At 35.0% G+C, this 12950-nt stretch overlaps 1 protein-coding gene across 1 annotated transcript in view; it reads right to left on the reverse strand.

Moving 5' to 3' along the window:
• Mmp16 (matrix metallopeptidase 16) overlaps nt 1-12730 on the reverse strand; it is a 236945-nt gene extending 224215 nt beyond the window's left edge. The window contains exon 1 of the mRNA XM_051198439.1: nt 12512-12730. Coding sequence (XP_051054396.1) covers nt 12512-12643 — 132 coding nt within the window. The 5' untranslated portion in view covers nt 12644-12730. The remainder of the gene's footprint in view (nt 1-12511) is intronic.
• Nucleotides 12731-12950: the final 220 nt, after the last annotated feature.

A 12950-nucleotide genomic window follows, 5' to 3' on the forward strand; every position in this document is an offset into this window, starting at 1 on the left:
TCAGCCTTTACATTAGTTCCAGAGATAAAGATCTCAGATCTTTACACCTGTAGATTGATTATTTCCCCCTTTCCTTCTGAATCATCCCACCCAGCCCAATTCATTCTTGTTTTATATTAGCTGTATTCCATCAATACACACTAGAGTTTATTGTCCCTGCTTACACAGGTGGGTGTTTGGGTTGCATCCCATATTTGGAATGCTTGGAATATTCTCTGTGGTACTGAAGGGCCAAAGATAAACTTTCAGAATTGCAAGACTAAAAGTTATTTGCTTTCACTTCGTTTTTGAGAAATATTTTCAATGAGTGTAGAATTCTAAGTTAACAGTTTTGTTTTACTTAGTCATATTTCCATTTAGTATTTCAAGACTTCTGACAAGAAGTCTTTCTACCTTTTTAAATTCTTTGCTGTATAAGCTATCTCCATGTCTGTGTTTAATATTGTTCTCCTGACAATTTGCTTATCCACTCTATCTGGTTTACCTCAGGAATGATCATCTCTGTGGCATGTGACATCTTTGTGTTCTCACATCTATGAGTTTTCATAATTCCTACAAAATTATAGGTAAAATGTATCCCTTTCTTCATTATTCCTTCCTTTCTTCCTTCCTTTCTTCCTTCCTTCCTTCATTCATTCTTTCGTTTTTCCTTCTTTCTTTTTTCTTTTTCATCTTTTTTGCTTGTTTCCTCAACACACATAAATACATGTATATTATTATGGTTTTGCACATTCTACTCATTCTTAAATTGTCTGTTCTTTGTGATTCATATACATATTCATTCTGTTGTTGTGACCTACTTTTTATTCAGTAGTATCTAATGTGCTCCTGAGCTTAATTTTATTTCCAACCTGCCTATTACAATTTTGATCTCTAGAATTCCAATTTGTATCTTTTTTTAAAAATATCTTCCATGTTTCAACTTCAGACATAGATAATACAGTGATAATACAGTTATATTTGCTTACTATTCTTGTTTCTAATTTTAACATCGATGTCATGGTTGGGTCTGGATTACAGACAATGAAATCTCTTTATTACAACTGTTCTTTTATGTTTATTTCCACACTCCTGAATTATGTGTACTATAGAGAAACTATTTGTGTGTATACTATGTGTGAGAAGGGTAGAATACAATATCATGTGCCTTCCCCATTTACTCTCCAACTAATTTATAGAGACAGAATCTCTACCCGGGATTTGCATATTCAGATAGACGTCTGGCCAAGAAATCCTAAGGCTGCTCCTATCTCTACCTTCCTAACTGCAGATTTCAGATATATGTTGCCACAATCACTTTTTAAAGTAGGTGCTAGAAATCTGGTCTCAGGTTCTCATGTTTGTGTGGCCAACATTTAACTGACTGAGCAATGTCTGCATCTTTGTGCTTGGTAAGACTTATTGGATGACAAATATTATGAGTTTTACCATTTGGCATATGAGATATTTATTCCAATAAACACTACAGATCTTCATTGTTAATTCACATAGAAATGATCTGATCCATTCAGACCTTTAAATGTTGTTAAACAGAAACACATAATGCTGCATTCAGGGCTAGTTATTTCCCACTTACTATGGCAGGATAATTTTGAGTAATCTACAAATATCCTGGGAAAATGAGGGTTTTCTGTATGGCTGTGATAGGGGATCAGGCACTGTTGCCATTGCTTCATGAGCACCAGTTATTACAACCTTTAATTTATGTGGCCTCTTCCCATATCCCTGGGTAGTAACTTCACATGTAGATACAGCAGGTGCAGGAGAAAAACTGCCTACAGATCATTCAGGTTCTCACCCTTCATAGTTCTCTGCTTTCCAGTATATTGACCTAGGAACTGCAGGGACCTTGGTCTTCCCAACCTTATCTCCCTCTGTACCTTGGGGGGGTCTGCGATGGCCAAACCAAGGTTTTCCCTTTTGGTCACTTTGCTGAAAATCATTACAGGCACAGCTCACCTCATTTTGTCCCAACTCCCAGAAAAAGCACATTATTTACGAAACATTAAGTTACTTAGAAATATGGTTTCATTTATTCTGTACATTTGGGGAATTATTTTGTAGTAGAGGGGATAAATTAAAAAATGTTATTTCATCTTTGTCCAATATCCATTCTTAACTCTTTAATCTTAAAACCACCATGATTGTTATTGTCCCTGTTTTACATGTGAATTACTGGAGAATGAGTTAACAACTCAACTCACTCAATTTACAGTATGTGACACAACATTTAAGGGTGTTGTACACATTGTGATACACTGCTTCAAGAAGAAGCAAGAAAGATATGGAGTGAATAACACTGAAGATTTTACAAAACCAGCTAGAGTATTACCCTTAAAAGCTGGCTTAAGCACAGTTCTCTTTTAAAAGAATAATGAATAAATTATATAATTCATGGAAGCTGAACCCAGTAACAATCACAAGACCTAAAGATGTTATTTAATATCTATTGCTCAGTCACCATCTTAGAGTGTACAAAATTGGCAGTGACAGAATATCAAGCAAGTTGACAAAATTTGGATATTTACTCCATTATTTTTGAAGCATCTACTCTTTCTCGCTCTCACTCTCTCTCTCTCCCTCTCTCCTTGAAGTCTCCTATATATTTCAAATAAATATTTTAAAATGGTAAGTCTGTTATCTTGTACCTTCTTTAACAGAAATTACTTAAACTCATAGAACAGGACAGGCTATATATAACTACACACAAATCCACAGTCCAACACACCTGCAGGGCACCATAATGTTGACCTCTGATGGAAGGTGTTTTTGTTTTTGTTTTGTTTTGTTTTTAATGTTTTCTACAATGGCTTCTTTTCATCATAAAATATGATGAAATATTCATGACTTTTCAGCATCATATTTAATAGTAAACTACATAGATACAAATAGTTGAAGAAACTGATTACAATGCACCTAAGATATGTAATTTCAGATGAGGTCTTAAAGGGGTTGTAAATGTCTAATGATTAAAAATCATAAAATACATTTAACATTAAAACTTTACTGGTCTATATATAATCATTTTTGAATCAAGCAATCGAGTCAAGGACCTCCTATTCAGTTTTGTGCCTGTAAGATTCTGCTTAGAATAGGTTCCTCAAATTCATTATGCATATTAAATATTGATCTTTATGTTGGAGTATGAAAAAGTCATAAAAGGAAGTGGATCCAACATTCGTTACAGGGAACCTGGAAATTACTATTCCCCTGAACTGACTTAGGAAACTTGGTTCGAGACACAGCCTTCCTGATTTGATTCTAGGCTTAGCACCCAAGCACTCCATTTCAATGTGTTTCTGTCAAGATCTTTACCCTCTCTCTGTCTGGGACTAACTCCTCACTGCATAGGGGAAGAAGTTACCCTTACTCACAAGACTACAGTGATGAAGAGTTATGCTAATGCAGGAGATGTAAGCACTTCTTGGGTTTCAGCATTCAATCTTTATTTAATATTGTTTTTATGGTTAACATAAAACATCTGAAGAAATCTGAAGTCTTTCCATTTTGCTAATTATCTAGATGTCTTTCTAATTAAAATAAAATAGCAAAAGATGTCTGTTTCTATACTTCTAGTCCTGAGAATGACTACAGGAAGTAAAACTGAAAACTCCTCCAACTCTCACTTTCAAGCGTGACCAACTGCTGAACTTGTTTCTGTGCTGTCATTAAAGACATGAATTACAGAAGGGAGGAGCTTGGTCCTGGGTCAACTAAACATGCCACGCTTTGTTGACTTCCCATGGGAGGACTTGCCCTTTCTGAGGAGTGGACTGTGGGAAGGACAGAATGGGAGGAGAGGATGGGAAAAACTGTGGTTGGATGTCAAATACATTATGTTTTTTAACTAAAGAAAAGACTTTTGCTATCTACAAACAATGAAGATCACAAACATGTTGCAAGCAAATTCTACTTTAGTAATCCTAAATTACCCATAAAGGGTCAAAGCAGTCTTTGACATGAGAAAGTTGCTGTAATAGTAAGAATACTACAAAATGGTTTTACCTGCAACCATCAATGGTCTGGACTTTCTAAGTTTGTTCTTAGTGTTATACAATCATCTGGGCACCCATTTTCTACAACCTACTTGTATGTAGCTCTTTCATTTAACTCATGATGACAAAGGAAGGGGTAGACATTTGATTTCTCAACTTACACAACAGATTCTGAAATTTTCTGAAAACATTAGATACCTTAAGACACATAGTAGAAGAAACAAATAGCCTGTAAGAAGAAACAGGCAAGCAAATGTTTAAAGAAGGAATGGATGTTCAAAAGGTAGATTCCTAAACAAAGACAAACATCAATCATTATAAATCATTAACACATAATAGTGGTTTAACTATGACAAATTCCCATAGGAAAATTCTTCCAGTGATATCCACTGAGTTTGATTATGTCAGCCATGTGCTGAGGATTGTGCCTGTATTTTCCTACTGTCACATTAAATGTACACAATTTGGAAATATAAAATGCCATTCATGAAATTATCCAGCATCCCCTAAAAGAGAAAGATTTATTCTGCCTTCTATTGAGTGTAGCTAAAACAAATACAAAAAAAAAGCATCCCATTAAATAATTTATATCCTTGAAATAACTATGTTTCCTAAGAACATAGCTTATTTTATTTATCTATATGTCATTAAACTTAGTCAACTAAAACACATTTTCTAAAACATGAATGACATTTTTTGAGTAGGTCATATCTCAATTAAATGTTGGTACTCTCTAATGTATTAGTGAATATATTTTTATTCATATCCTTCTCACCTATAATAATCATTCATATAAGGTGTCTAATATTTTTTGAATTAAAAGACTTCTGAAGTTCCTATTTAAATAAATAAGTTTCATGATTTGGTGACTAACACATCTTAATAAGAACAGGCATACCTGTCTTCCTTGGAAAACAGCCATTTAATATGATCCTAACAAATATTAAGATAATGATACAAGTAGATATTAAAGGAATAAATAACCTTTCTTTACTTTTAAAAATTAGATTTTTGGTATGTATAACAGGCAGTATCAAATTAAATTCATCTCATACCTCTACTCTACAACCATGAGTCATTTTGGTCTTAAGGCAAGTGCAATAACTGAAGATGTATAGGCTTTGAACTTTTCCACAACTAAAAAGAACCATATATAAAGCAGTGCTATATCATACTTTTAGGTTCAGAACACTCCCCCAACCCAAAGAAATGCTAATGTCCTTCTTTATTCAGGATATATGTAAATATTAGTTCCAAATGACTGCCATCTAAGCCAAGTGAAATCTTAAACCATAAGCTATGTGCTCACTGGCTTCTTCAAAAATCTGATTATGAGTCATTCTGTGACATCTGATTCCACCTAGTTTCTTTTTTAAAACATGTCCTTCTAAACCATGATAGTACTTAATAGACAGCTCAACTGTGCCCTCTAGCCTCTTTCAATATACTGCACCCAGAGGTCACATTTAATCAAACTTACTATGTGGCTCACCAAGCTGGTCAAAACTTAAAACACAAACAGTGTGCCAGTGATGTTGGTGGTGCAACACCAGGACAGAACATCCCCTAAGAGTGCTAAATGACAAGAAGAATCAATCAAAGATGTTTTCATCAATGACTTCAAAAATCTACAAATAACTTTCCTAAGGAAAAAAAAAACCAAGATGAGACATTTTGTTTCTTGGGCCTTACTTACATAACTACTCAGCATTTTGATTTTGCCTGGAATTTCATTATATTATTTTAGCTTAATATTTTATGGAGCAACTACAACCTAGTTTCTCACAGTCAAATATAAAAATTTGGCAAGAAAGGTAAACTTGCACTCAGATAAGTGTCAAAATGATCTTCCACAAAAGGCAAAATGAAGACACATAATGCATAGACAGATACATAGGTGATAATAACACAAACAGATAGATGGATGATACACAGAGCAGATGATACATAATAGATGACAGATAGATAAAAAGACATACAGAGAGAGATGATAGATGCCAAACTTAAAATATATAAACAATAAAATTGAATCTCATTTTCTTTCTTTTATAAACTACCACTTCTGAGTATTGGATATATTTTTGTAAAATAACATCTACATGTTTCTAATATTTAATTTTTAAAATGTGTTACCTTGGTAAATTTTTGATTTTACACTTATATAATATCTGACGCCAGGATTTGTACAACTAGGGAGACTAAGATAATTTTGAGTATGAAGAGTCGGTACTGTGGTTAGATGCATACCCCAATATTTAATTTTAGAGAACATGTGAAGTATCTACCTTTTTAATCTAATTTGTTCCCAAATTTAGTGATAAGTAGGTATATCCCACCCGTGATATTTCAATAAACTCCCAAGTTCTGAAGCACAGACTAACTACTGTAAATGGCCTTTCTGCTAGTTTGGCTTGTTTTGTTTTTTGTTTGTTTGTTTTTGTCTTCTCTCATTGCTATGTGAAAATCCCTACATTAAGCAACTCAAAGGAAGGATTTATTTGGGTTCAAAGATAGGGAGTACAGTTCCCTGTGGAAGAAAACTCATGCTGGCAGGAGATTGTGATGACTGGAGCTCAGCTTTTATGGCATTTCCAAATTAGTCCATAGTTAATGATTATGATAATCTACAAGGTACCTCACAGAAATATCCAGAGGTCTGTCTCGAGCTGATTCTAGAGCTTGTCAAGCCCAAGATCAATGCAAATCACCACATCATTATTGACAGTTTACTTTAATACTCACTCCTTAGAAAATGGCAGTGAAGAAATTACTTGCCCATGCTGAAAGCAGTCAATGACAACACCAGAGCTAAAGCCATCATACTGTGACACCTACTCCATGCTCCACTACACTCCATCGGAATCACTTTGCCATTCCCCAGGCTACATGAAAATGATTTTGTTAGCTCTCTCTGTTTTTGTAGAAAAATACCTCTTTGAATTTAATGTTCAAAGCTTTCATACAACTGGTCTATATACTGAATTTTAGTTCTATGCTTAGAGAGGATGCACTTGGTCCTTGGTTGACTAAAAAAGCACAGGCCCTTTGAATTATAAAGTACTATTTTTCTTCATAGTGTTATTTAAACTAGAAACAGATTTCAGCAAACTCTGCCTTTTAATAGAAGGTGCAAGCTGAACTTGACATTCTATGATAGTAACAGATGACATGACAAAATGTGAAAAATCAAATTTTTGAGCTACACTGTCTAAGAAAAAAATACAGGAATAAAGTGCACTAGTGTTAGTATGATTGATTTTTTAGTACATTACAATATTAAAACAGAAAAGATATTGAAATGAATTTTCCAACTAGTTGACATGTTCTAAACTGACAGACTATTATGTAATTCATTGCCATCATGTCAATGTCCTGTATCAATACTTATTTACAACTAGTAATAGTGATATCTAAACAGTGTTATGCTTAATCATTCAAGGAATGATTCCAACAATGCACATACATATATGCATATGACATACTGTATTAATGCAATCATCAAAACAAGCTATAAAGCAAATAATATCTACCTCTCTCAACTATATGAACTTTAACTTCTAGATACTGATAATTGCTCCAGAAGAAGCAATGGGATTAGATAGAAGCCAGGAAATCTAGTGTCAGCTACACGTTTTTCATAAGTACATTTCTCCACAAAAGGCAATGTGACATAATTACATCCACAGATACTGAAATAAACTGCAGCAGAAAGTAACAAGAAAAGAAACTTTTACAATTTAAGATCTCAGAAAAAGGGGCCAGAAAATTCCCAAAGGAGCATGAGGAAATAAACCTTTCTCTTCCAACATTGAATAAATCCAACACATGGAGTCACATATTTTGTGAATATTCATTTTTGGCTTGAAATACTTCTAATTAGTCATTTGCAAATCTTCAGACCATGTATTTTGTGAGTAGCTTCAGAGAGTCTCAAAATGAAATAAATTCACATGTAATACCATCAATCCAACATCAGAAAAAAAATATTAATCTGAAGAAGCTCATTAAGATTTGACTTGACAGATTTTAAAGTTCCCTCCTGGAAGACATCACTCTCCCTGTGGAGTGGGGGGAATGGGATGGAGGGGGTTCTGGGTGACATGGGAGGGAGGGAGGGATGGGAGAGGGAACTAGGATTGATGTATAAAATAAGAAAAATTATATATATATATATATATATTTCATACTTAGTAAGTACATATCCTAAATGAGAAAAAGTAGAAACTTCAATACATCATTAATAACTTGATTTTAATGGTAGCAAAGTGATTACTGAATCTAACTAAACCTTTATTTTCTAAAAGGGGAAGAAAAAGAAAATCCAGCTGAGCAAGCAAACAAAGATGGACCTGCAGGTCTCAAGGAACTTTCCTAGACACATTCCCAGAACAAAAGTAGTCTCTATATGCCTTCAGAAAGTCTTGATAAAGAATTCTAGATTTGGGCAAAACCTGTCTAGGCAACTTCCAAAGGGAAAGACAGAGCCAAGGTGAGATAGAGTAGGAAGCTGCAAGAGCCTTGTGCCATTAACTATTGACCTCCTGATTACAGATTTTGGCCCTCTGAAACATTTAAAATGGATAGCACATGTGGAGTATTTCATTCAGGCTATAATCCCACAGCAGACACACACATTTATGAATTAGTCAAAGGGACCTTGTTGCAGATAAGCTATCAGCTGCTCTGACCCAGACTTAATGAAATGCTGTAGGTAGAGGTTAAATGTGAACATATTTTCATGAACAAATCAAATAATGAGTCTTGAACATTTAAGCAATAGGAATCAAGAAATAAGCAATAAAACATCTCAACATACAGAACTTTTACATCTATTAAATAGAAGTACTTTTATCTCTTAAAACATCTCATAATCAATTATTGGCAATTGTAAATGTATTACACAGCTATCCAAATCAAACGTTGACATTTTAGATACATCAGACAAACCGAAAATACTGATCAGATAACAACCAGTTACATAAACTAAATACATGAAAATTTAAGAAATGGCTACACTCACAATGCATAATGTTTTCAATAAATGTTCTGTACGGCATATAGAATATTATGTTTTGATTTAAGGAAATAAAATTTTCCTCATTAATATTATCTTTCCCCAAAACCATATGCTTTCACTTTGCTCTATGCACCATTCAGTTTTACATGGTTTACATTTACCATAAAGCTGCCTTTAAATGTTTTCACTCTTAACAAACATACATTATTGTTTAAAAAACAATCTCAATCTAAGAATGTTTGTACATATGACCTGCTATAAAAGTTGATGTTATTGCCATCATGAACTATAATTTATTTCAAATGTCATAACAAAAATGTGTGTACCCCAAAGAATGCCTCAGAACATGAAAATATACAATTGCCAGTAATGACATTAAGAATAAAATGATTTTAAGAGTGTAGAAATTAAATCAAATCACAATTTCTTGTTAAAAATTTGCCTTACTTTTAGACTGTTATCGAATGACAGCAGTTTTTTACTTTCAATTAATATTACTCATGCTACTTCTTTGTAACGTGGTGACTTACACTATTATCACTTCATGAATACATAGAGATCTCAGTGAGTGAATATTCACTTACTACATAAGGAATGGTAGAGAAATGCAGGGGAATCTATCCATAGTACTACCTTTGATACTATCTCTTTCTTGATTTAATGGATACTTTATTTTCTTTTTCAAAATCTCAAAAATATTCCTTTATCATTGGCTTTCATAAGAATATCAAAAATTTTCTAGCATCCATTTTAAAAGTGGAATACTCTAAATGTTTATTTTCTTTAAAACCATCAAACAGAAAAGAGTTAACATGAATACCTGGGTAGGAGATACCCAACACCTCCTACAGGAAAAAAGAAAATACAGGATTTCAACCTTAAATCATAGGGACAAAAACTATGGCAGAATCAGAAATTAAGTTCTACAATTAATAAATTGTAATCTTAATTGTCAGCATAAAAGGCATCTCTCCAAAGTTCTGGTCCAACTTAACAACTAAGTGTGTTTACTAGATAAAAATGTCAAGATCCTATGAGCCTCAAGCATGACTGATGCTATTACTGAATTTTTTTAATATTGTCTTTGAGAATCAATGGAATAAAACAATCTCAGTGTGTACATTTTGCAACCAAGACTATAGAGCACAATTTCTTTTCTCCTGGAAAATAAATAATTGAATGTTCATCCCTTTAGCATTTTCTATTAGAAAAAAAAAATATCCAGTAAACTTTCATTAGTCATAGACACAAGTCAGAAATGTCCTATTATCTTATGTTATCTATAATATTTTGATTTTCTTAACAGCATTGTATAATATATTTTACTATCAGCTTTTGTAAAATATACATGTATACATACACACATATATAATATACATATATGCTTAGAAATCTATCCAACCAAACAAGTACTAAAGAGCTTACAAAGCTATTTGTATAATACAAACTGTGAAACACAATCTCCTATAAATCATTATAAAATTCCCTTTGTGTTAAGTTTACTAAGGTCTATGAGGGCACATGATTCTTTCATCTGCCAGCTAAATCTTTGCATTGGGCAATAAACATTGCTAGAAATATTTAATTACCCCCCCCACCAAATGGCAAAGTAGCTCACATAAATCCTGAGAGACACAAGAGATATTTGAAATTAAATACGAAATTATTTTTATAAAAGTATCTCAACCTCTTTCAGGTAACAATATCTGTTTGAACTGAGATATTCCCATATAAAGAAATACAATCTCATTTACATTTAGCTGCATGAAAACAAACCTAATAATCATTGAAACACTGATGTCATTCAATCTTGTAAATGTAAGTAAATGTAAGAGTTTTCCAAAGCAGGTAGATATTCACCCAGGCTCAGACTCCCATTGGAAGCTAGATGCTAGCCAGCACTTACTCTAACTGCACTCTAACAGCACTTACTCCTCCTCACCCTACCACCACAGACTCCTTTACCACCAAGCAACAACGCCTTCTGTATACAACATTATAAACAACAACTTGCCATTTTCATTCCTTCATCCTATGAATCAAAAACCTTTATTTCAACTAAGTTATCTCTTGATTTAAATGTTAGCACAAAACTCATATTGGCATGTAATTCCAAAAGTTTAAATTTGTCATCAAGAAAAGTCTGGACTTTCTTTCCATTGCTGTTTTTATGTAGAAAATAATCAAGCTGTGTGCTTCAATGGGTTAAACTAGTTTGGCTTTCAAATCGTTGTTTCTTTGAAACATATCCCTACTTAACATCTGCAAACTTCCTTAATTCCTGTGATGATGGCTTTCACCTTTTCAAATACATTGCTTAGCCTGGTTATTTGGAGTCCAAAGACAGTCCATAGATGACTCTGCCCGCACACATGCCACTTATTATGGACATGTTGCTTATAAATTAGTTGCATGAAACATGCTCAAACCATGTGCAACAGGTCCTGCTATTGTGTAACACAGCTCCTAACACCACAACAGGAAGCTCTAAGAAAACAACACAACTATCAAACCAATCCATGTAGTTTTGATCATAATTCTGTTGAGACGTACGAAGCCATAGTAGCTAAATCGAGACAAGTTTGTTTTACCCATATTCTCCCACAGTCTCAACCTTAAGTGTAATGTTAATGTAAGGAACTGTGTCACAGCCCAGGTGTGCATGCCTTTCATTGATTTACTGCATATACCTGGCTTTAGTTCTCCATTGATGACAGGAAGAGCACTTTGCCAAAGGTCTGACAAGTCCTTATCCTTAAGTTCCCTACTGCTTCTTCTGGTTGTTCCCAAAACTGTCACAGTAAACGAAATGGCAATCTAAAACATCTAGCCTTTGTCATGCCAGTGTGAAATCAAATTAAAAACACGCCTCTGAACTATTAGACGGGCCACGTTTATTTCCAGTCCCCTGGGAAGGGAGAGAGTAGGCACTTAAAGACGATGGATTTCATGTGCTCTGTACAGTTAGGTCTAGTTACAAGTGTATTAAGTTATGTCTAATAGAATGACACTGTCTGCTGGGGTGTTTTATCGCAACGTGATGTTATTAAGCCTATCAAGTATTCCCACGCTCTCCTTGGATTCCTTGATTTTTATCCTCCCTTTGTTAGACACAGACCAGAAGGAGAAATATTGCAGGAACAACACCCAGGCGGCACATCATGCCAGCCATCAAGGCTGTTTCCCTAGCTGTGTATCCATCATTAACTCAAGCTTTCTTATAAAGCTACAGTCTGCTGGCAGTAGAGCTTTGCCTCTTCCCTGGCTAAGCAGCACCAGCATGCTACAATGACTCTGAGCAGCGTGCAGCATCGTGCTTTGTGCAGCTGGGGATAACGGATTGTCGGTCTCCAGGCATCCATCACCTACAACACTGGCAAACTCAGTGGCTGGCTGCAAGGGAAACAATGTGCTTCTAGCTACAAGGATCTGACCAGTGAAGGAAAGGTTCCAGGGAGCAGCCAGGCGAGGGGAGAGGAAGAAAGCACTGTACTCTTACCTCCACATTGAAATACTGCTCCGTTCCGCAGACCGTAGCACATAAAATCCAAAGCAAGGTTTGCAAAAAAAACACCCCCGAACGATGCACAAAATCCAACCTTCTTCCAGTGCTGAATGCGAGTAAGATCATAGTGAACTGTGCCTCTACGGATGAACGAGCTCCCCTGAGTTTTCTCCCTCTTTTCCAATGCCCACTCCCTCGTTTCCTTCAAAAAATAAAAAATAAAAAGAAGGAAAGAAAAAAGAAAAAAGTCCTCGGATGGTTAGTCAGCTCGCAGGTTCACCCACCCCTCCGGTGGAGGAAATCAGCCCTGGGCTGCGCAGCCGGGGAGGAACGGAGGAAAGGCAGGGTCAGAGGCGGTTAGTGTTCACCATCCTTTCACCCTGTTGTCGCCCGGAACGTGGCGCCCAAGTTCACCCGCGGTTCCGACTCCCAG

The sequence above is a fragment of the Phodopus roborovskii genome, unplaced genomic scaffold (assembly GCF_943737965.1).
Source record: "Phodopus roborovskii unplaced genomic scaffold, PHOROB, whole genome shotgun sequence".
In the NCBI taxonomy this organism is placed as follows: Eukaryota; Metazoa; Chordata; class Mammalia; order Rodentia; family Cricetidae; genus Phodopus; species Phodopus roborovskii.